Source organism: Cricetulus griseus, assembly GCF_003668045.3.
Source record: "Cricetulus griseus strain 17A/GY chromosome 1 unlocalized genomic scaffold, alternate assembly CriGri-PICRH-1.0 chr1_0, whole genome shotgun sequence".
In the NCBI taxonomy this organism is placed as follows: Eukaryota; Metazoa; Chordata; class Mammalia; order Rodentia; family Cricetidae; genus Cricetulus; species Cricetulus griseus.
The window spans coordinates 236,075,612-236,101,391 of NW_023276806.1; the positions used below are offsets into that span (position 1 = coordinate 236,075,612).

At 40.2% G+C, this 25,780-nt stretch overlaps 1 protein-coding gene across 1 annotated transcript in view; it reads right to left on the minus strand.

The window, feature by feature from the left end:
- Galntl6 (polypeptide N-acetylgalactosaminyltransferase like 6) overlaps nucleotides 1–25,780 on the minus strand; it is a 1,027,971-nt gene that overhangs the window by 49,804 nt on the left and 952,387 nt on the right. The window contains exon 9 of the mRNA XM_035451502.1: nucleotides 9,252–9,473. Coding sequence (XP_035307393.1) covers nucleotides 9,252–9,473 — 222 coding nt within the window. The remainder of the gene's footprint in view (nucleotides 1–9,251; nucleotides 9,474–25,780) is intronic.

Below are 25,780 nucleotides of genomic sequence, written 5' to 3' on the forward strand. Positions count from 1 at the left end.
GGTTATGTTGAGATTGGCACATTGAGAGCAGTAAGCAGACACATTGCTAAAAAATAAAAAGGGAATCCATAGTACTGTTTGGAAATGATATCTGCTGTCTATATTTTACATGTTTTATTCTCTCTTACACATGGTTTTTAGGATTCTGAAAAACTTTTCTTTATGGATTATAGAGGAGTGCTATAAATGACTTAAGCAAATTCATGAATTCTAAGGAGGAGAAGGAAGAAGGAGAAAATAATAGGAAGTTCATTTTCTTCAATTTCACATTGTGCTACAAAAGAGACACTCCATATGTGAGCGGTTTAAGAATGGTTTTCCACTTTAAACCTACTCTCTTCCAATACGACTTAGCATCCTGGGGAAAACTCATTGCTTCTGTTTGAATAGCACTAAGGGGTTGGCTGATCACATGGCTCACACACCTATTTAGTCTCTCTGGGCCCCATCCCTCCCCTGGTTCAGCTGCTGCCACCGTGAAACAGAGAATAGGATGGCTTCCAGCAGGTAATTGTCCCTAGTAGTTGTGATTTTGGCCTCTTCTGCTTTTTAAGAGAGAGGACCTTGCTAAGATTCTTGAAACCACTGGAACTTGTCCTTTTTCTTAGGATAATAGAAACTGTAGTGAGAAGGCCTTGAAGTGAGATTCTGATTGGCATATTCAAAAAATGGTAAGGTTAGTAGAGGAGAGTACATCAGGGCTAGCAAGATGTAAAGTTGGAGGTTCTGCAAGAGGGTCCCCCACCCCCCACACACAGAATGTATGTGTGTGTGAGAGAGAGACAGAGACAGAGAAGCCTTTGAAATGTTTTGAATGGCACATTGCCTGATTTCATATCTTAAGTGTTCTGTGTTGAAAATAATCTTCATGGTAGAAAGGAAGAACCAGAGAATGAACTAGGAAACAACTGAGAGCTGGTTATGGTCTATTACATATTGTGCACAAGCTGAGTGAGTCCCGACAACCAGAATCAAAGATCGCCTAATAACTGTTTACCCAGAATCAGGATGGAGTAGAGAAGCAGGTGGCAAGTAAATAACTCTGAGCATAACTGAATGTGACCTACTTCTTGGCCCGGGACTCCCATAAGGGATCTTGTATTTCTGCTGTTGTTGGTTTGTAGTTATTTTCTGTAAAAGACCCAGTGTCTGCATTGCCCCTTTTCAATGTTTTACTAAAGCAGTGGCTGACCTACTGCCCTTGATTATGAGCTACATCTGTTCTAGCAATCACTTTGAAGTTTGTAGGATGTTACTACGTCTTCTCAGATACTAGATTGGATCCTGGAAAGGAAAAGGGACTTTAGTATGAAACCTGGTTAAATCTAAATAAACCATTGTTTAGTGAGTGTAACTTTCCCCATAAGAATCAATTCAGGCCTGCCCAGCCAGGGAGAAGCTCCTTGAGTCTGGAAACACCTCACTTTTCCTTTCCCCTCCAACGGCCTGACCCCTGCTGAGGTGAGTGTACCCTCTGCTCTTGCCCAACTCATGTCCAAAGTCCCATTCACCTCAGATCTCTCTGGGCCTGTGCATGCTTGGAGTGGAACCACCCAGCCAGGGAGGAGCTCCCTGAGTCTGGAAACACCTCACTCTTCCTTTGCTCTCCACTGGCCTGACCCCTACCGAGGCCCAACCCCTACCGAGTGAGTAGACTACCAGAGAGGCAAGACCATCCAGGGCTGCCGACATTGAAGTCTTGGCCCACACACACCACTGGGTCACAAGAGGAGATAGAGAGACCCCACTGGATGAAGAGATGGGAAGAAGACAGAATAAGAACACACTCACCATCAGAAAGACCAATAGGATACCACCAGAATCTAGGGACTCCACACCAGCAAGATCTGAACAGCCCAGCACAGAGGATGAAGAAGAAATGGACCTCAAAAATTGTCTTAGGAAGATGGTAGAGACCTTTAAAGAGGAAACAAGAAAATCCCTTATAGAAATAGAAGAAAAAACAAGCAAAAATTTACATGAAATGGACGAAAAGACAAACCAAAAAATTCAAGAAATAAACAAATCTCTTAAAGAATCTAAAGAAAGCCAAGAAAAAAATAACCAAACAAGTGAAGGAAGCACTCGAAACAGTTCAAGGCAAACAGTTTCAAGCTGAAATAGACACAATAAAGAAAACACAGAATGAGGGGATGCTGGAAATAGAAAGGCTGGATAAACCATCAGGAACTAAAGATGCGAGCATAAACAATAGAATTCAAGAGATGGAAGAGAGAAGTTCAGTTATTGAAGACTCACTAGAGGATATACAGTCATCAACCAAAGAAAATCTCAAGTCCAACAAATCCCTAACACAAAATATCCAGGAAATATAGGACACCATGAAAAGGCCAAACCTAAGAATAATAGGTACAGAAGAAGGTGAAGAAATACTGCTCAAAGGTACAGAAAACATTCAACAAAATCATAGAAGAAAACTTCCCCAACCTACAAAAGGATATGCCTATGAAAGTACAAGAAGCTTACAGAACACCAAACAGACTGGACCACAAAAAGAAGTCCCCCCACCCCAACACATAATAATCAAAACACCAAACCTACAGAATAAAGAGAAAATATTAAGAGCAGCATAGGAAAAAGGCCAAGTAACATATAAAGGCAGAGCTATCAGAATCACACCCGACTTCTCAATGGAAACTCTGAAAGCCAGAAGATCCTGGATAGAAATCCTACAAACACTAAGGGAGCATGGATGCCAGTCCAGACTACTGTACCCAGCAAAACTTTCAATCACTATAGATGGAGAAAACAAGATATTCTATGACAAAACCAGATTTAAACCATACATATCCACAAATCCAGCACTACAGAAAGTTCTAGAAGGAAAACTCCTACCCAACGAAGATAACTACACTCACAAAAACATAGGCAATAGATAATCCAATTTTACCAAACACAAAAAGAAACAGGAGGGCGAAATCCACACGCAATGACACCACCAACAATAAATCCAAAACAAGAATCAACAATCAATGGACATTAATATCCCTCAATGTCAACAGTCTTAACATGTCCATAAAAAGATACAGGCTAGCACAATGGATACCAAGACAGACCCATCCTTCTGCTATATACAAGAAACACACCTCAACTTCAAAGACAGGCGTTACCTCAGAGTAAAAGGTTGGGAAAAGATTTTCCAATTAAATGGGCCCAAGAAACAAGCTGGAGTAGCAATCCTAATATCTAGCAAATTAGACTTCAAACTAAAGTCAATCAAAAGCGATGAAGAAGGGCATTTCATACTCATCTCAGGAAAAGTCCTCCATCAAGATGAAGTCTCAATCCTGAACATCTATGCCCCAAATACAAAGGCAGCCACATTTGTAAAAGAAACTTTACTAAAGCTCAAACCACACATAAAACCACACACACTTATAGTAGGAGACTTCAATACCCCCCTTTCACTACTAGACAGGACCACCAGACAGAAACTTAACAAAGAAACAAAGGTTCTAACAGAAGTTATGACCCAACTGGGTTTAACAGATATCTATAGAGCATTCCATCCAAACACAAAAGAATATACCTTCTTCTCAGCACCACATGGCACCTTCTCTAAAATTGACCACATAGCTGGCAACAAAGCAAACCTCCACAGATACAAAAGAATTGAAATAACCCCCTGTATGTCATCAGATCACCATGCTTTAAAGTTAGAATTCAACAGCAATACAAATTGCAGAAAACCTACATACTCGTGGAAATTGAATAACACCCAATTGCACCATTCCTGGGTTAAGGAAGAAATAAAAAAGAAATTAAAGACTTCCTAGAATTTAATGAGAATGTAGACACAACATACCCAAACTTATGGGACACTCTGAAAGCAGTGCTAAGAGGAAAGTTCATCGCATTTAGTGCCCACAGGAAGTAACTGGAGAAAAGTCACACTAGAGAATTGACAGAACAACTGAAAGCTTTAGAGCAAAAAGAAGCAAACTCACCATGGAGAAGTAGATTCCAGGAAATAATCAAACTGAGGGTTGAAATTAATAAAGTAGAAACTAGGAAAACATTACAAAGAATCAATGAAACAAAGAGTTGGTTCTTTGAGAAGATCAACAAGATAGACAAACCTCTATCCAAACTAACCAAAAGACACACACACACACACACAACACACACACACACACACACACACACACGAGAGAGAGAGAGAGAGAGAGAGAGAGAGAGAGCATGCTAATTAAGAAAATCAGAAACAAAAAGGGGGATATAACAACTGACACACAGGAAAATCAGAGAATCTTCAGGTCATACTTTGAAAACCTGTACTCCACAAAATTTGAAAATCTAAAGGAAATGGACAGTTTTCTGGATAGATAATACTTACCAAAATTAAACCAAGAACAGATAAGCAGTTTAAATTGACCTAATGAAATAAAAGCAGTCATCAAAAGCCTCCCAACCAAAAAAAGCCCAGGGCCAGATGGCTTTACTGCAGAATTCTACCAGAAATTCAAACAAGAGCTAACACCTGTACTCCTAAAATTGTTCCACACAATAGAAGCAGAAGGGACATTGCCAAACTCTTTTTACGAAGCTACAATCACATTGATACCCAAGCCACACAAAGATACACCTAAAAAAGAGAACTACAGACTGATATCCCTCATGAACATCGATGCAAAAATACTCAACAAAATATTGGCGAAACGAATCCAAGAACACATCAGAAAAATCATCCACTATGATCAAGTAGGCTTCATCCCAGGGATGCAAGGATTGTTCAACATACGAAAATCCATCAATGTAATCCACCATGTAAACAAACTGCAAAAGAAAAACCACATGATCATTTCACTAGATGCTGAAAAAGCTTTTGACAAAATCCAACATCCCTTCATGATAAAAATCTTGGAGAGAACAGGAATAACAGGAACATATCTAAACCTGATAAAAGCAATATACACCAAACCAACAGCCAACATCAAATTAAATGGAGAGACACTCAAAGCAATTCCTCTAAAATCAGGAACAAGACAAGGCCGCCCACTCTCTCCATATCTCTTCAATATTGTACTTGAAGTTCTAGCTAGAGCAATAAGACAAGAAAAGGGGATCAAAGGGATACAAATTGGAAAGGAAGAAGTCAAACTTTCACTATTTGCAGATGATATGAGAGTCTACAAAAGTGACCCGGAAAACTCTACCACGGAACTCTGACAGCTGATAAACACCATCAGCAAAGTAGCAGGATACAAAATTAACTAAAAACAATCAGTAGCCCTACTATATACAGATGATAAATGCAATGAGAAAGAAATCATCGAAGTATCACCCTTCACAATATCCACAAGCAACATAAAATATCTTGGGGTAACACTAACCAAAAAAGTGAAAGACCCGTACAGTAAGAACTTTGAGTCTTTAAAGAAAGAAATTAATGAAGATACCAGAAAATGGAAAGATCTCTCATGCTCTTGGATAGGTAGAATCAACATAGTAAAAATGACAATCTTGCCAAAAGCAATCTACAGATTCAGTGCAATCCCCATCAAAATCCCAACACAGTTCTTCACAGACCTTGAAAGAACAATACTCAACTTTATATGGAAAAATAAAAAAAAATCCAGTATAGCCAAAACAACTCTGTACAATAAAGATCTTCTGGAGGCATCACCATCCCTGACTTCAAGCTCTATTACAGAGCCATAGTTCTGAAAACAGCTTGGTATTGGCACAAAAATAGACAGGTAGACCAATGGAATAGAATTGAAAATCCTGATATTACCCCACACACCTATGAACACCTTATTTTTGACAAAGATGCTAAATCTATACAATGGAAAAAAGATAGCATCTTCAACAAATGGTGCTGGCACAACTGGATTTGGACATGCAGAAGATTGCAGATAGATCCATATCTGTCACCATGCACAAAACTTAAGTGTAAATGGATCAAAGAGCTCAACATAAATCTAGCCAAACTGAATCTTCTAGAAGAGCAAGTGGGAGATACCCTTGAATAAATTGGCACAGGAGACCACTTCCTGAACATTACACCAGTAGCACAGACATTGAGGTCTGCAATTAATAAATGGGACCTCCTGAAACTGAGAAGCTTCTGTAAGGCATAGGACACAGTCAGTAAGACAAAACGACAGCCCACAGAATGGGAAAAGATCTTCACCAACCCCACATCTGACAGAGGGCTGATTTCCAAAACATACAATGAACTCAAGAAGCTAGCCACCAAAACACCAAACAATGAAATTAAAAAGTGGGGTGCAGAACTAAATAGGGAATTCTCAACAGAGGAATCTGAAATGGCTGAAAGACACCCAAGAAAGTGCTCAAAATCCTTGGCCATTAGAGAAATGCAACTCAAAACCAACTCTGAGATACCATCTTACACTGGCCAGAATGGCTAAAATCAAAAACACCAATGACAATCTATGCTGGAGAGGATGTGGAGAAAAAGGAATACTCCTCCATTGCTGGTGGGAGTGCAAACTTGTAAGACCACTTTGGAAATCAGTATGGGGTTGCTCAAAAAAATGAGAATCAGTTTATCTCAAGATCCATATACATATATATCTTGGGCATATATATCTTGGGCATATACCCAAATAATGAACGTTCATAGCAGCATTTTTTGTAATAGCCAGAACCTGGAATCAACCTAGATACCCCTCAGCTGAAGGATGGATAGAGATAATGTAGTAAATTTATATAATGGAGTACTACTCAGCAGAAAAAAAAATGGAATCTTGAAATTTGCATGCAAATTGATGGAACTTGAAGAAACCATCCTGAGTGACGTAACCCAGTCACAAAAAGACAAACATGGTATGTACTCACTCATATATGAATTTTAGACATAGAGCAAAAGATTACCAGCCTACAATCCTCTTCACCAAAGAAACTAGGAAACAAGAAGGACTCTAAGGGAAAAATGCATGGACGCCAGAGAATGGGAAAGGGCAGGAACTCCTGAGCTAATTAGGAGCATGAGGGTAGGGGAGAGAGAGTGCCAGAATGAGAGGAGGAGAAGAGGAGGGGAGAGGAGGAAATGGAGGAGCAGAAATGTTGAGTTGGGGGAAGAATAGAGAAGAGCAGGATGAGAGATTCCACATCAGAGGGACCATTATAGGTCCTAGGAGAGATCTGGCACTAGGGAGATTTCCAGAGATCTACAAGATGACATGAACTGACAGTCTAGGCAATGGTGGAAAGGATAACCTAAATGCCCTTCCCCTATAATGAGACTGATGACTACGTTTTCTGTCATCCTAGAGCCCTCATCCAGTGACTGATAAAAGCAGAGGCAGACATCCACAGATATACACTTAACTGAACTCTGGAACCTAGTTGCAGAGAGGGAGGAATGAAGATCAAAGGGGTCAGTACCAGGCTGGTGAAACCCACAGAAACAGTTGGCCTGAACAAGGGGGAGCACATGGACTCCAGACTGCTGTCTGGGAGGCCAGCACGGGACTGATCCAGACCCCTGAACATGGATGTCAATTAGAAGGTCTCTGCACTTTAGGGGGCCCCTGGTGGTGGATTAGTATTTTTCCCTGGTGTAAGAAGGGACTTTGAGAGCCCATCCCACCTGAAGGGATACACATGTGAAGCAAGCTTGTTCCTAATTTGAACTAATAAAAAAAATAAGAAAAAAAGTCAATTCAGCTGATAATCTACCTGTCAACAAGGGAAGTATTAAATATGTGGGTTGTAGATGCATCTGAACTTCCTATATTACAATCACAATGTGTCTATGAACTTAGAATTATTCTAAAATAAGAAGATTATTTTGGAAATAACTCCCAGCCAAGACACAGTAATGCATACCTGCATGCCAGGCAGGAGGCTCATTATTTGGAGGCCACCTAAGTTACATACAAGAGGTCCTCTCTTAAAAAGGAAAGCAAGACAAGAACCCATAACACAAAGAAAAACAAACCAAAAAGAAAAATCATACAGGTGGGAAAATGTGAAGATCTCTCACACATATATTCCATGCACTTAGCCATTTTTTCACCCCTTTATGAAAGGGGCTAATATACAAATTAGTTAGAAAACAACTTATTTTATCTTATTTATCTTTGAAACAGTCTCATATGTATGTGAGGATGATTCTTCTGCCTCTTCCTTCCAGGTGCTGGGATTATAGACCTGGGGCATCATGAACGCTTTATACAATGCTGAGGATAGAACCAGAGTTTTGTGTATTCTACACAAGTCCTGAACCAACTGAGTGCCATTGCCAGCCTTTCACCATTTACCTGGATTAAGCAGCTGTTTTCAGAGCTGGGTGGCCACTAACACAAACTAGGTAATGAGATCTTAAGCATACCACACAAAACCAAGGCTAATGATGAAATGGCTCCTACACAGTGCCCTGGCAGTCGGCCCTGGGATGGTGTGAACACATAGCCCAACCAGCCTTGCCCTAGATATCATCTTCTAAAAGCAGGTTTAATTGCTGGGCAAAATCGACCTCATTGGACTTGGTAGTTGCTTTCGCACACTGTTTTCTAGAGGGAAAAAGCTACCGTAATAGTATTGAATGAACAGGGCAGTGGAAAAGGCCATTTTATTCCCAAAGATGGATGTTTTAAATCTGGGGCCCGAGGCTATCTGGATCTTTCCGCTTGAGATCATGGGACGCAAAAAATCAAGTCATAGTGTTAGAAAGCAGAAAGGCTACTGCGCATTTAAGAAATCAGCGTGGCTCCCACGCGCCTTGCATTGCTTCCTAGCTGGTTCTAGCTGGTTATGAAGCTAGCCTCGCCCTCTTTTGCTTTGTCCTTGAATATGTAAACAGCAATATGGCCACTCAGAGGACAGTGAGGAACTTCCTCACATCTGATCACAAATTGTATCCTATCTTGATACCTGATCATGATTATTTATAAGATGTTTTCATTCTCTATGAGTTCCTGTGGCAATTCTGCCAATCTGAAGTTAAAGTATTTTTGAGGCATATTAAATATATATATATATATATATATATATATATATATATATCCATTTGAAGCATCATCAGTCATGTTCCATAATTCTTGGATAGGATATTGACCCTGTGGGTCGCATGTTTGCTTCTAGAACATTCTAAAAGGAAGTCAGGCACTCATTTATCCGGCATAGTTTAAATGAGTCTTCTGGGCTGAAGGAGAAAAGGGGGAAGGTTTATCAGTCTCTCCCATTTCTCAGGATGGAAGGAGGGAAGGTTTAGTTGTCCCTCCCCAGGCTTTCACAGGTAGGGCAGGTCTCCTCACCTCCCCCCACGCCGCAGGCAGGGGCTCTACCGGAGGGTAGTACTTAGGCACATCCCAGGCCACCGCAGCCATGAACCATTTGAAGTCTTTGCACTTGAGTCGCTTGCGCAACTCCTTCTGGGCAGAGATGTCTCCCGTGGAGAGGTGCCTGTACTCTGGCCGCCGCTGGTAAATGTACTCCGCGAATTCATCCATCCAGGTCTCAGCCACCCTCTTCAGGTTCTGTACAGCAGAGACAAGACAAAGAACAAGTTAGTTATTGGCTTCTACGCCCCCAAAGGATCATTTTCCTTGCATCAGAAACCGAAAAGAGAAAAGTAAAAGAAACGAGGTGTCTGCAGGCAGCACTGGCTGGAGGGTTATTAACAGTGGGAGTTTTCACACTGACAAGAAATGTGATGGGATTAGACCATGGCTTAGCGCTAGTTCTGCTTCCGGCCTGGGGTTCAGCTGACAATATGGTAATTAATTACCAGAGCTGGCTGACACTCTTCTCACAATTATGGCAAATTCCCTCCTGTTATTTAATGTTGATACATACTTTTTACATAAAACTGAAGGAGTAGAAACTGGAGAGAATGCAACTCCCCCTAGGTATCTAATTACTTAAAGCATTTCAAGATACAGGCTTCTTGGAAAGATTAAGGAAGAGTAAGATACTATTCTTCCCTCCCCCAAGTGTAGAGAGACTTAATTTTTTTTCCCTGATACTGTGACATGGACGCCAACCAGAATTGAATAATTTTCTGTGTTTGGAAGTGGAAGGAAGGGAATTATTGGAGAGCCAATCTCTCTACAGGTGCTTCCGGGGTGGGGTGGGGTGGGGGGAAGAAGTCAGGAGATGAATGGTAGGAAAATGAACATGTTCCTTAGGATTAGAAGAGCTGTGGGTTGGGAGTAGGAGGGCCACTTTTGTTTTTGTTTTTGTGAGAGGGTCTCACTATGTAGCTCTGACTGTCCTGGAACTCACTGTGTAGACCAGTCTGGCCTTAACTCACAGAGATCTACCTTCCACTGCCTCTGGAGTGCTGGGATTAAAGGTGTGCACCACCATGCCTGGCCTGGAAGGCTATGCTTTTGCTGGCTTTGGGGTTGAGCCAGTTGGTTAGCCACATGGGTTTCAGATCCTAAACCCGAGATCTGCAAGAGCGATGCATGGGGTGGTTGTAGGACTATGTGAAACAGTACTTCTTGTAAACCACTTGGAGTTACAACACTCTAGTTATTATGAAAAATAAGCTGCTATTAGGAGTACCAGAAAGGGCTCAGGATTGGAAATGGAAGAGTCTGGGTATTAGACTAGCCACTATGACTCGGGTCTCTGAGAAGGAAGTGGAGGGGAGATGAGATGACATCTCTTCAAATTCTATGGCATTCAGTGCCATCTGCATTCAGTGCCAGCTGCATTCAGTGCCAGCTGCATCTGCCACCATTTTTATAGGTTGGTGTCCCATGGAGTCTGGTTGTTGATCTTTCCAGCTTAAGTTCTTTATTTTAAGGGCTTGGTTTGTGAAAGCAGTGGTCTGATCCACGTTCTCACTTGCTCTGAGAGAACAGAATGACCATAATGGCTGGGACTGTCAGTAAGAACCTAACATTGTGATTAGAATAAAAACTAGTCACTTTATCTCAAAGAATTTCTATGGAACCTTAAGTCAGATATGAACCCTGAGGTCTGCTGGAGACACGGTTGTATTTTGTTTTTCATGGGACTGGACAGTCCAGTCCACTATCTTCAGAGAGAACACTTTCCTGCCTTGTCCTTGCTTCACACCCTCCTCAGATTTCTTGGCCATGTTTTCTAGATGGTGAGCACTGGGATGGGATCAGTTACTAGAGCATCATATGTAAAGAGAGCCACAACACTGCTTTCATTGCTTGGCTTCCCTGTTTGCTAAGATTCTGGTGTATAATTAGGCTCATAGTGAATGATACTAAGATTGTAAGAATTACTCCTGAGACATTCAATTTGTTTTTCTTCGCTTCCTATTATCCCATCAGTATAATCTCACACACGTTGCCTTCCTCTTTTACTCCAGTGACCCCTGGCAGGTGAAAGGAACCCTGTTTTGTGATACTCCACCTTCACCACTGATTCTTTACTGCCTAGTTCATTAGGGTTCTGTACTGCCCAACTGATTAGGGTTCCACACTGCCCAATTGATTAAGGTTCTGTCATTAGGGTTCATACTACCCAATTCACTAAGAAAGGAAGCCAATGATTTTTGAGGGGGCCTTTGGTCTGTGATGGAACTGTCTACCCCATGCATACATGGAAGTTTCTGAAGACGCTAAAGACATGTGTGGGTCTTCAGTGCCTTTCTAATTTCCTTTTATATGACGTTTCTGTAGGAAATGCATTTGATGTTCACTTGTCTTCAGATGACTTTAACAAAATCATTAAAAAGTTAATGTGGATAATTTTAAAACTTGGTAATCAAAATTCATGTTAAGGTGCAGCCCTCACAATCCCTCAAATTATAATGTAGAACACAGAAGTATTGGACACTTGCCTATTTTATGTCTTTATGATAAATGAAAACAGCTAAAAAATTGGAGAAAACAAAGATAAAGAGACAAATGTGCAAATTACTCACAACAATGAGAAAAAACAAACTTTATGAAGAGGTATATGTATATGTTTTATATTACAATAGCTTGCAAAAAGGACTTTTCATGAAGGAATTTATTTTTATTTGAGTAAAAGAACAATTTCAATTTTAAGTGCCAAAGTTAGAAATAAAAAAAACAAAAACAAATAAACACTAAAAACCAAACACAAAACCCAGATAATTTGTTGTATCATACTCTAGCAGCTGAGGCTGATGGAAAGCTTTAGATATAGCAAGAAACTATTGCCCTGGGTAGTACAACATATACATTCTAATGATACTGACCATAGAGTCACTGTAATCCAAAACATTTGGTGTGATATTGGGTGAACATACTTTAAAAAATATGTATTCTACTAAATTGGAAACTCTAACAGAAATGGATGAATTTTTTGACATATGCCAAAGTTAAATCAAGATTAAATAAACAATTTTAGAAGATCCATAACCCCTAGTGAAATAAAGGCAGTAATTAAAAAGTTCCCAACAACAAACATCTGGGTGCAGATAGACTCAGTGGAAAATTCTGTTGGACCTTCAAAGAAGAATTAATGACAACACTCCTCAAATTATCCTTCAAAATATTAATGAAGGGACACTTCCTAATTCTTTTTATGAGACCACTACTCCCTTAAATCCAAAACCACAGAGGAACTCAACAGAAAAAGGAAATTATAGACCAATAGCTTTATGAACATAGATGCAAAAACTCTCGATAAAGTACTTGTAAACCAAATCTACAAGCGTATCAAAAACATTATCCACAATGATCAAGTTGTCTTTACCCCAGAGATACAGGAATTGTTCAACATACACAAATAGATAAACCCAATCCACCATATAATCAGACAGAAAGACAAAACCACATGATCATCTCACTACATGCTGACAAAGCCTTTGACAAAATCCAACACCCCATCATGATAAAGGTCTTGGAGATATCACGGATACAAGGAACATACCTCAACATAATAAAGGCAATATACAGCAAATTCATAGCCAACATCAACCTAAATAGAGAGAAACTCAAAGAAATTCCACTAAAATCAGGAAAAGGGCAAAGCTGTCTACTCTTTCCATACATATTGAGTGTGCTAATTGAAGTTCTAGCTAGAACAATAAGACAACTAAAGGAGATCAAGGGGATACAAATCAGAAAGGAAGAATTCAATGGATCTTTATTTGTGGATGATATGATTCTAGAAATAAAAGACTTTAAAAACTTTTCCAGGGAACCTTGACAGTTGATAAGCACTTTAAGCAAAGCAACAGGATACAAAGTTAACACAAAAACCAAGAGCCCTCCTATATACAGATGACAAATATGCTGAGAAAGAATTAAGAGAAATAGTACCTTCAGAATAGCCTCAAAAATATATCCTGGGATAACTCTAATCAAGTAAGTGGAACACTTTAATAATAAAAACTTAAAGATATTGAAGAAAGAAATTGAAGAAGACCTCAGAAGATAGAGAGATCTCCCATGCCTACAGATGGGTAGGATTAATATAGTAAAAATGGTCATCCTACCATAGGCAATCTATAGACTCAATGCAATTCCAATCAAAATTCAAACACAGTTCTTTTCAGAAGTAGAAAAGACAATATTCAAGTTCATATGCAAACCTCACATATACACACACACAAACACACACAGACACTTCCACCACCAAATGACAACAAAACAATATCAACAACAGCAACAACAAAACCCTACCCCAGAACCAGAATAGTTAAAACAATCCTGAATATGAAAAAAAGTGCTATAGGTGTCACCACCTGAGATTTTAAGCTGTATTACAGAATTATAATAATGAAAATAACATGTTATTGACATTAAAAACAGAGATGTTGACCAATGGAATTAAATTGAAGACTTTACAAAGAAGCCAAAAACAACAACATCTTCAATAAATGGTGCTGGCTAAACTGGAAGACTGCATATAGAAGAATGCAAATACAGCCATATTTATCACCCTGCACAAAACTCAACTCTGAATGGATCAAGAACATCAAAATAGGACAAGATACCCTGAATCTGATAGAAGAGAAAGCAAGTCATGCTTGAACTTGGAATAGATTTTCTTACTTTGGGGGGAAGCCTTCTGAAGCACTTATTGTTATGGTGAAGGAACAGCCATTATTCCCAACTCTTTCAACTGATTGGACAAATAAAATCACTCCAAGGCCATTATTCTAGAAATAACAGCACACAGTGTTCATTTGTGGCTGTAATCATAATTCAGTACTTAGCTTTTGGAAAAATATTGGAACCACAGCTGAAAAATGTCACAGGCAGTTGCAAGAAGAATTTCCATGGTCTTTTTATAGACTGTAGCACAAATTCCACTGTTGCAGGAAGTAGTTATACTCACATGCATTACAGTGCACTGGCATGTTTATACAGGAGCACAAACACACACTTCCAAATGTATGGCAGTAAAGGGAAGGTGCAAAGGAAGACTTCTCACTTAGGCATTCATAGCTATGCAAATGTGCAAAATCATGAAAGTGAGACATTCCAATAGAGTCTCTTGCCAGGGGAGCTCTTGCCAGAACTTTCCCATCTGTCTCCGAGATAGAATGAATGCTGATGATGGTGCTTATGTGTCCAAAGCATAGTTATCAAAAAGAAAGAAAAATAGAAGCCTAGATCAAGAGATCTAGACATACACCCAGTCTTCTGAACTCTCAGAACTTAGACGTAGTCTTCTACATGGAGCCAGGTATTCCTTGGAGTTCCTGTTCATTTTTGAGTCTTAAATGAAAGTGCTTTATTCCTAAATTGCATGTTATGTGATCCTGTGGATTCTTGGGGGTAGGTACTCATATATACAACCTTCAGTTTCCTATTTGGGGATCTTTTTTCTCCTGCTGATAGCTTGCTCTTCTCTCACTCATTCACCTCTATGAGTGAGTACCTGAGTGGGGCTCACAGGCAGTTACTCTTGTTTTTTTTATTTTATTGTTATTTTTAATTAATTTTTATTTAAATTAAAAACAATCTTATTTTACAACCAATCCCAGTTCCTTCCCCCTCCCATCCTCTTATTCTCCCCACTATCCCCCCACCCCACTCCCTACCCACTCCTCAGGGAGGATGTGGTCTCCCATGGGGGATCATCAGAGTCTGTCACATCATTTAGGGCAGGGCCTAGGCCCTCTCCCTTGTATTTAGACTAAGAGAGTATCCCTCCATAGGGAATGGGTTCCCAAAGTCCATGCACTAGGGATAAATATTGGTTCTCCCGCCAGAGGCCCCATAGACTGCTATGGCCTCCCAAATGACATCCATGTTCAGGGGGCCTGGTTCAGTCTTTTGCAGGTTCACCAGCTGTCAGTGCTTCCACTTGCTCAGGTCAGCTGTTTCTGTGGGTTTCCCAAGCCTGGTCTTTTCAAACACTTGTTTTTGAGACAGGGTTTCTTTGTGTCATATCTCTGACTGTCCTGGAACTCACTTTGTAGATCAGGCTGACCTGAAACTAACAGAGATCCACTTGCCTCTGCCTAATGCTACTCAGTTTTTTTTTTTTTTTGTTTTTGTTTTTGTTTTTCAAGACAGGATTTCTCTGTAGAGGACTGACTGTCCTGGAACTCACTTTGTAGACCTGACTGACCTTTAACTCAGAGATTCTCTTGCCTCTGCTTTCTACATGCTGGGATTAAAGGCATATGTCACCCCTGCCCAGCTAATTTCTCTTATCTTTCAAACACTCCTTCAATAACTCACCTGGTTGTGAATGTTTATGAAGGCTTTCATGCAAATTCGAGAACACAGATGATCAAAGTGATGGAAAACACGGTACCTGGTCCCCTACATTCTTTACAGGTCTGTGGCTTTTTACAAGAAAGTCTTCTGTGACCAAAACTTCCTCCTTTCATCTGTTAGATCTGGGCCATTCCTCAAAACGCCCTTCTGTCTACTTGTAGGGATATATCATAATCTCCTTCTTCTTTGTTTGACCACTGAATTGGCCTTTCCATTATCTGTCCCTGATGATCACTTTCATAGGCAAAGTCTCCCTTTGAGGTGTTTTGCCCATACCTCAGACCTGGTTAAGTAAGTGTTGCCCATTATTTAAGGACATTAAACAATGCTTACCATTGCTCCTTAATCTTACTGTTTGGTATGACACCCTCTGCTTCACAAAACATTCTATTCACCATCTTTTAAAATAGAGAAGAACTCCTGTCCTTCTCTTTATCAGCACTACCCCCTCAGCCCAGCATCTCTCCTGTTTTTCTTATATCCTTCCTTAAAGCTCTTTTCTTCTTTCTCCCAGTTAGCATTGCCAGGCAAAGTTCATGGTGTGTAGTTAAGTGTCACTTTTGAATAAACAACAAATAGTTTAAAATTGTAAGTATAATTATAATTGCATTATTAATATTATATGGAACCTGCTTATACTAAAAACTATTTGCTGTTTATCTGAAAATCAAATGCCAGTGAGCATCTTATTTATTTTAATTTTCTGAGGCTGGTAACCCTGCTTGGTGATATGCATAATCTGATTATGGTATGTACTCACTCCATGGTGCTTTTTAATTCATCAACTGTATGTGCAGAATCTCATAATCTTGAGGCTATTGCCAAATCCGTAGTGAATGTTTTGCTTCCGTGGAGATTACTTCAGAGTTGTTGGAAGCAGCTCTCTGCCGAGGAGTCTGGTGTAATACACAGCGGATATAATAAGACACACTCCCCTACATGGCTGGTTTTAACAGGGGGACTCCTGCTGCCTCTATCTGTGAAGCAAGCAGGGAATCAACCACAGAGTTTACGGAAACAACAGGCATAATTGGTAGCTCACAATGGCCTGTGCAGGGAGGAACCAGTCATGTCTGAAAATAGTAGGGGAAGCTGCCTGTTTTAGCCCAGTTCTCTTCAGTCAAGTAGACTGGGGAGACGGCTCGGTCCCAGTCCCATTCATTTTGAACCCAAGAGGCTTTCGTGTGCTAGTAAAATACCCAGCACAGGGGCTATTTAACAGGTAGTGGATATAAGACACACACACACACACACACACACACACACACACACAAATTTTAGGTTTTAAAAAGCTGCAGAGTTTCCTGTTCATGAATAAGAAATGAAATCCAGGCTATTATTTCCTACACCTTTCATGTACGGGTAGACACGTCGTTTTTCCAGCACCCTTCTGTGATTCCTTGTGTGTCAAAACATGCTCTCTCACTCAGCCCAACCTGGTATTAATCTCTGTGTTGTCCAAATATTTCTTAACACATAGAACACATGCAGCTCCACCTAGAGGTACTTAGGATTAGATGTTGTGTTCTTTGAGCTACCCAGCACTAAGCCTGTCTTTTCTTAATTCGAATGTTATCAGCTCTTGGAATTGATATTTTGCCCAGAATATTAAATCTCATTTCTATCCCAGTTCATAAGAACAATTTCCAGCCATGACTGTTTTTCTTTGTTGTTCAGCATGTGAAAACAATGGGTTCTGTTTGTCCTGCTGGCTCACAGAACCACATCCATCTATCTGCTAATTATTAATAATTTTTTGTGCCAGCAATTCTACTGTTGAATGAATTATGCGAGGAACTGTTTCTGAATGAGACTGGTTTTGCTGGCTCCCACTAGTTCTGGGGGAAATGCTATTTGTTCATGGTCATACCTACAACAAGGAATCACATGGCTACCTTATGCATTCAAGAAGCCTGCTTTGATTTGAAGCCATTTCTTCATCTCCTCTTTGATACTTAAGAGGGCTTTAGTGGCGCAGGAGTGCCACCCTAAATCCTTCTTATCATTGATAATATGATAATGTCATCAGAAGTACAGCTCTTAAAAGAGAACCTCTGCAAGTCATCCCCTGCCTCACAACAATTATTCACCCTACTTTACTTTTCTCTAATCTGAAAACTTATTTGAAGTCAGTGGGAAGCATAGGGGGAGGAAGTTAATCCAGTTCCACATAAGAGGCTTCCCTGACAGGTGATTTCTCCTTCCTTCACCAATGCTCAGTGAGCTGTTTGCAGGTGGTCACCTGTGTTGTTTCCCTCAAATAGGATCAACACTTTCTTTGATTTGCATGTCTCTATTATATTTTTGTCTTAATATGTTAGATATTTACCAGAGTGCTTATGAACACTTTATGCACCTTTTAGACACGGAAGCAAAAAAAGAAAAAAAAAAAAAAGAAGAAGAAGAAGAAACAACTCCACAAATGACTTAATTACCACACTTAATTACAAAATTCTACTAAGTTGAACTTCACAAACAGATTTACCAAAGAATAACTGTTGCCAAGAAACCATTCATTTAAAATGTACAGCTTGGCACACTATCAGATGTAGATTTACTAGTGAAACTTGCATCATTAATAAGGTAGTGAGCACACCCAGTGTGTCTAAATGTTTCCTCTTGCCTCTTTGGCATTTCATCCTAGCAATGAGGGACAGTTAAGATCAAACTACTGGCTGGCTAATCAGTCCAATCTTCAGAGAAAATTGTGTAAAGATAGGATACAGTATTCAGAATCACAGTGGTGACATGATGGCATGGGAAACCGGGGAATCAGAGTTCAAGGATACTCTGGAGTACACAGGGAAACTTTGAATCAAAAACTCACTTATACACATGTGCTCATGTGCATGTATTCATCCCTGTCCCTCCCCCCATAAGTCATTGCAGTGAGCCCTTGCAAAAGTAAGTCAAGGCAAGTATTATCCAGAAAGTGCTTCTTGGACACAAACAAAACGTCCTCTGATATGGGCTCCTTAGTGTTGGGACCCAGCCCCCATGGGGTCTCTGTGAGTTGTTTTCCAGCATAACCACAGGTACCTCCAGTTTTCCTGGCCTCGCCCCACTAGCATCAACATTCTGTTGTGAACCCTTACTGTTGGGTACAGACCTGACCTTCAGGCCTATGCTGACCTTTTGTTTCTTCCTGTTTTGAAATATTGTGCCTTGCCTCCATCCCCTTCCTGCTTCATTGGTCTTGGGCAGGGGTTGTGGTTTCCTTGTTTATGATAGAGAATGGGAGTGTGTTCTGCTAGCAGGTGTTAATTTTCCATTTGCTCTTGTTATGATTGTATATAAACTGCTAGCTGCAATAAACCGATGGCATTTGCTTCTACCGAATGACCCGAGTTGTTTCCTTCTTAATCTGCAAACTCTCTCCAGGTCTGGTTCTTTGGTCGCTGGCGCCGGTGACACCAGTGTACGTTCTGTTTATGGTATTTCTTCAGACATTGGCATATTTTAGAAATCTTCACACCAATGTAGCAGTACCCTACATCCATCAAGATTGAGGAACGGACAAGGAAGTGCGGGTTTGTACAGAGACTATGGGCTCTAGAGACATCGTCAAAACCCCAAATAGCTCAGAGGCTAAAGCACTTGCTATTCGAATATGAGGACCAGGGTCTGGATCGCTAGAACGTGTAAATCCCTGGGGTGCTTAGAGCTTCCTGTAAATCCAGCCTGGGAAGCTGGAAATGGGGGAGCAAGTTGGTTAGGGAGATTGACATACTGGTGCGTTCTGCCTGATGGAGTGAGCAATGTGGAAGAACTGTGGAGGAAGAAACTCAACATCAACCTTAGGCTTCCACAAGCAAGTGTGCACCCTGAACTCTGCATTGCACCTACCACACCTGCAACACACACACACACACACACACACACACACACACACACACACACAGAAAAAAACTAAAAAACTCTCTACTGGAAATACCAGACTGAGCATGAGAAGAAGCTGAAGCCTGGAGCCAGAGCAGTGCTGTCCCCTGGGAAAAGTCAGAGCATCTCACAGTTCTGAAAACTTATCTCACAGGCCAATCTACACACTCGATTTCCTAGCCTTTTTTCAGTCTTTCCAATTAATTACAGCACTGCTAGAGGACACAAGAAGCTGGAAATTTTCTTTCCAGTTTTTCGATAAATCTGCAAATAAAGCTCTCTTCCCTCACCAATTCTTGTCACTCAGGTTTGTTTATCTGTTTGTTTTTTATTTTTTGATAAAATGGGAAGCAACGGGTCTAAGATTTTCAAGTTGTGTCTGCCATGTTTTCATTCTTGTCAATCCTGCTCATCATTACATGAGTCTCTCGCTGTATTTCTCTAGTCACTAAAGGCACAAAGCATCCTTAAGGGTCCAACTATTGGTTGGCAAGGTATCTGTTGATTCTTGCTCATTAAGATATATTTATGTATTCGATTATGTGCAGGAGAGTGAACCCTTACGCATGCTAGCACCATAGAGTGAAGGGACCAGCTCCCCATTTCGGCAGCCATGACATTAACATGTGCTTGCCATGACCTTGTCCTAGTCACTAAAAGTCAGATGCCTGCCTTGTGGCAAGGAACCAATCAGATGTTAGCTGGTGGCGCTATGCTTTACGGCTCTGGGTGTACTTTACAGACAAGTGCACAGCAATGACTCACAGAGCATAGCAACCCCACCCTGGGAGTGCCTATGGGCCATAACAGCCTGTTGGCCAATCAACACAGGGCAAGCTCTCCAAGCCTGGAGGCACATCAATCCTGAGCCTGTGAGTACCCCTAGACACTCCCCTTACGCTGCCCTGCAAGATCTCTCGGCAGACGGTTCAAGCTGTCTTTGCTAGCCATCTGCCATGATGGGTGAGTGAAAGACTGGAGCTAACATGGTGTTAGCTCGTTAAACAACTATAATAAAGCCTCCTGCAGTTTGCAGCAAGTTGTCGAATCCATCTGGTGATTGGGGTGACCACGGTTGTGTGCTGAGACCCTGGAGGCCTGAGTTTTCTGGGGGTCTAACAGAGTATGTCCAGTCTACATTTTCCCTTAAATTATTGGATCTTGAGAACTCTTTACATATTTTGCATTCAAGTTCCTTGTCAGAGATGATTGCAAGCATTTCCCAACACTCCTTATTCTGGATTTTTATTCCCTTCAGTCTAGGAGGTCTTAATTTCAACGAAACTCAATTTCTCAGTTGTTTTCCTTTGGACAGTTTCTGAGGCATTATATCCAAGAAATTTCTGCTTACATACACATTTTTCCTAAATATATTGCAATTTTGTCGTTTACATAAATCTGTGATGCATTTTGAGTTTATTTTTGCATATAGTACAAGATACAGATTGACTTTTTTGGTATTCAACTGTTCTAAAATTATTTGTTGAAAAACTCTGCTTTCTCCTTTATTCTTGTTGAAAAATAATTGGCTATATGTAAGAACCCATTTTGGAAATCTCTACTGTCCTTTGTCTTTCAGAAATGAATTCTTATACAGATTAGTTAAGATTTTGTTATTATTGTTGAGTTGTAGTAGTTATTCATGTTTTATATCAACCCTTTATCAGATACAAGAGAGAGAGAGAGAGAGAGAGAGAGAGAGAGAGAGAGAGAGAGAGAGAGAGAGAGAGAGAGAGAGAGAGTTAGTTATAAGGCCATCTGAAGCAACCATTCAGGCATAGAGAGGCCATCCTAAAATTATACTACAGCATTTGTTTCCCAGTTGGTAGTGGGCCCCATTTGATTCCCTATACTTTCAAAACAGGAAGAAAAAAGTTACTGTGTTACAACTTGCTCATTGCAGTTTTCTTATGTCAAATCATGTGTCTGTCCAATGTTTAGGTAATGTGTGAAATTTTGTTTCTGCAAATACTTTTCAGAATTACTACAACATCCAGTGTTTGGCCATTTCTCAGTTTAGAGATCACTCAGAGTCAACTGTCTGCTCTACCTCCCTGAAAAGGAGACATACTTAAGTTGGGAATGGAATTCTTGCCCTGAACTAATAAGCCATTGGAAACAAGCTGATGGGGATGAAGATGAAGAAGGAGAAGCCTCAAGCTCGGTATCGGCATTGTGCATTCACACACCTCAAGGGAAGAGGCTAATTCCACACAATGAGTCCCTCCCCTCCAGGTGCTCCTGTGGCTGTTTGAAGGTTTGGGGTCCTGAAAGAAGAGTTGTAAAGCAGCCAATTCTGGTCATGGAGGGCTGCATATCTGTTTATTGAGACTGTGATGCCCTGAAATACTTTATTTGCTTAAATTTCACTGGATTAATTTTGTAGCAGCAGGGACCTATTTTGTCTGAGCAAACTTTCTTCTTTCCAAATCTCCAGTAGAGTTGAGAATGCAGGAAAATGTTCACTTCTAATGGGGATAATGATTAAAACCACAATTATAACTCCCTCTAGCCTACCAGTCAGCTCACCATGTAGTTTGCTTTTTAAGTGCTTTCAAGAAAGCAAGCTATCTAAATGCTAAATAACAACACAGAGTGCCAAAATGCTCTGGTTGGAGCAAGAGGAACCAACACAGACTGGAAAACAACTCTAAATAGAGAATAAGCATGCTTTTAATTTCATTAGAAATGACAAAGGCAAAGCAATCATTATCTATGTCAGCCGATGATTACCTAAGTATATACAGCTACAACTTAAATACTACCTTTATTCAACAGAATATCCCAGTGACTATAAACAAAGCTAAAATAAAATGCTTGCCATTAGTGTTAGGACCCGAAATGCTGAGCATTGTCCGCACAGCTTAAAAGACAGCTTGACTCAATTGCCTGTTTTGTTTTGCATACTAGGAAGCACTTTATAGTTGATGCACAGGTCGAAGACAAACTTGAACTTGGCATCAGAGAATATTTGAAACAATCAAAATGAACATATGAATTAATGCCAGGGAGAACATAGCATTCTTGGGAGCTTTGTGGAAAAAATATGAGGCTCAAATAATCAGAAAGAAACTAAACTTAAGAATAGTTTTGACAGGTTGTAGGAAATTGTGAAATTTTAAGATGTATTTACTTCATAGTTTTTTTTATGACACAAAATGGCAGGGGCCTGTGCATGTCTCCTGTTTTACCTTTGCTTTCAGGGTCTACCTATGCATGAAAATTCTATACTTCAATCTCAACATTGTTTTAAAAACTGTAGAGAACCATGAGCTGAAGAAGAATGGCACCTATGGACATTCTAAAGTGGATGAGGAAAAGCCACGAGGCATAAAAAATGAAGGCAAAGATGTAATGACTTCCCTAGACCCAAGATAAGTGATAAATGGGTGTTTATTGTGGGAATGCTTACACAGAAAAATACAAAGAACCACAGGAGCATTTCCCTGCCCTTCCTACCAGATCGGCTGACCCAGCAGAAAGAAGACACAAACAGAAGCGACACCTCAAGCTTCCCTCTTTCAGCTTCCATCCACCTAAAGCCATACCCAAAGGGTGTGGTCACCATTACAGGTTCACAGGCAAGATGCCTACAACGAGGCCTCAATCCTACACAAAAATATACAGGCAACTGAGGAGAGCTGGGAGTGGGAGAGAAGGTATTCCCAAGGAAAGAGAGTACCAGTTGATTATCCAGTGCCAAAAGGTCAGATCTGAGAACAAAATACAAGGGATATCATAAGACTGAACAGATTATATTTGGGAACACAGACACACACACACAGACACACACACACACACACGTATGCAATGATAATTAGTAAGAAAGGGCCAACAATTTGAAGGAGCAAGGAGATGGATATCTCGGAGGTTCTGGAGAGAAGAAAAGGAAGACATGCAGAGGATAAAGTATTATTTTATTGTCATTGGTTTTTCAAACAAAGAGAGTAGACAATTCCAAATTCTGACAACCTTAGGCTAAGGATTAGGAACAGGTGAAAGTCAAATTGTAAGGAAGTAACTCGTGTTGCATGTTTTACTGGTTCTTACTTCCATGTGTCAGCACGGCTTCCTTTCGTGTTGCTCAAGCATCAACAATTCAGGGTTGAAGAAGAGGGTGGAACTAAAGGGAGAGGAGGTCTCTACCAGGGTTGTTTATGGTGTACTTGACTCCAGTGTGGGAGTGGGGAAACGGTGTCATCCAGGCACCATTACTCTACAAAGAAATGTTTTGAACTCATTGGAAAAGTGGGATTTTATCGGTTTAGGATACCTAAGGTGCCATATGCATTTCTGCCTGGAACATAGTATGCACCTGATAAATATTTATTGATAGAATTTTGAGCCTCCTTGAGGTGACATTTATCTTCATTGCATGCAATGGGATCATCATATCTTAATGCTATATTGAATCATTATTTTCCCATAGATTTATAATTTATTTTAAGGAAAGATATCATGGAGAATAATTGAAACATCATTTATTGAAAAGTGCCCATAAGAAAATCCATCTAAATAGAAGATATTATTTTAATAGAGACTATTCTGTTTTTATATTGTGGCCAAAAGGAAAGAGCAGCAAGTCCAAGGCTGAACTGTATGAATTATAATTAGTCCTTGCCACCAAGACTGGACAGCCTTATCGCCCTTTCTGTTATATTGAAAGGGTGAATTAGGGATGGCTATTATCTTCAGAGGGATTGGTGTTTCACAACAGATCTCACCATTTACACAGGCTGAATCTTGGGGGGAAGAATCTATCATTTGTTGCTTTCTGGGAGGAAGCCTGTGATCTGCCACCATGCCCCTGAAATTCCTGATGGTTCAAATAAAGCACCCAGACCCTGCAGCTTGGAGAGCAATAGAAAGAAGCATGGGGGTACTGCTGTCCAGGGTTGTCACGCCACGGCTCTTATTTGCCAGGCATCTTTATGAGAATAAACTGCTGCACAGCCATTAGGAAGAAAGCTCAATTTGTGGGAGCTGAGAGTTCCCATCCATCATCCTATTCTTCAGTCTTGCTGGCAATTTTATTTTCAGATATCAAACCAGTCATTTGGGGCTTGTTAATGCTTTTTATCAACAGATACCGTGTTGTGATACAAACAAGAGAAGGCTGAAGATGTGAGTTATTATGTGTTTCTCTTTCAACTAGTTCACACAAGAACCACTGATACTAAGATCAACAAAGAAATGTCTAGTAATTGGCTTGAGGTGGTCTGACTTCTACCCTGAAGCCTTTCTTCTCCCTCTGTACAACTATCCCTAACTCTAGCAACTTTAAGGCCCTTCAAGAATTTTAAGGGTGTTGTAGAGACACTCCCTAAAGTCAGCAGATTTGGACATCCCCAGGGGAATGTCTTGGGAGAAATGTATGTTTGGAAGTATATTGAAAAGACATTTCATAGCTGAGACAGTCAAGTAGCCTGTCTATTTCAGACCTTAAATTTACCCTTCATACTTAACGGTTTTTAGTGGCTGTAGGGGAATTTCAAGGATCTTGCCATTCAGGTAAAGAACACTCATTAAAGTCAAATATGTTTGTAACATGTGTTTATGTGTTTTGTGAGACTATTAAATATAATCTATATGATAGCTAGACTGGGGATTGTGCTACCAGTCTGTAAAACTGAGACTGCAGGAGGCAGACACTGGAGGATCAGAAGTTCAAGGTCATCCTTGGCCGTATAGTGAGTTTGAGCCAAGCCTGGGCTATACAAGACTTTGTCTTAAAACCAACCAACCAACCAAAGCAGTTCTCCCTGACACAAAACACCTTTCCCTCAAATCCCATAACCTATTAACATCAAGTATATACCACTATATATGCATATGTCTATCTATCTATCTATCTATCTATCTATCTATTTTCTATCTATCTATCTATCTATCTATCTATCTATCTATTTATCTATTTTTCTATCTATACTTTATACATGCCATATATTGTCTCTTCTATTAAGTCATAGGTTCAGTGATTACATACATGAAAACAGTTTCCAAATAATCCAATTATGTTAAATTCTGATCTCATTCTATAGTGAATTTAATGACTCTGTCTAGTGGTCAGTATTCTGGTGACATACAGATGAACCATCTTCACTATACCCAACTGTCATAGGTAAGAAAAGTTAAGCTTTGTGTTTGGCTTGCTCTTTGCTTAAAGTCCCAGAGCCTAGAATTGTGCCCAACACAATCAGCAGTTTTTCATTTTTCTTCTAGAAAGGAAATGTTAAAGGGAGCAGCTCATATTCTTGCAGAAGTGCAGA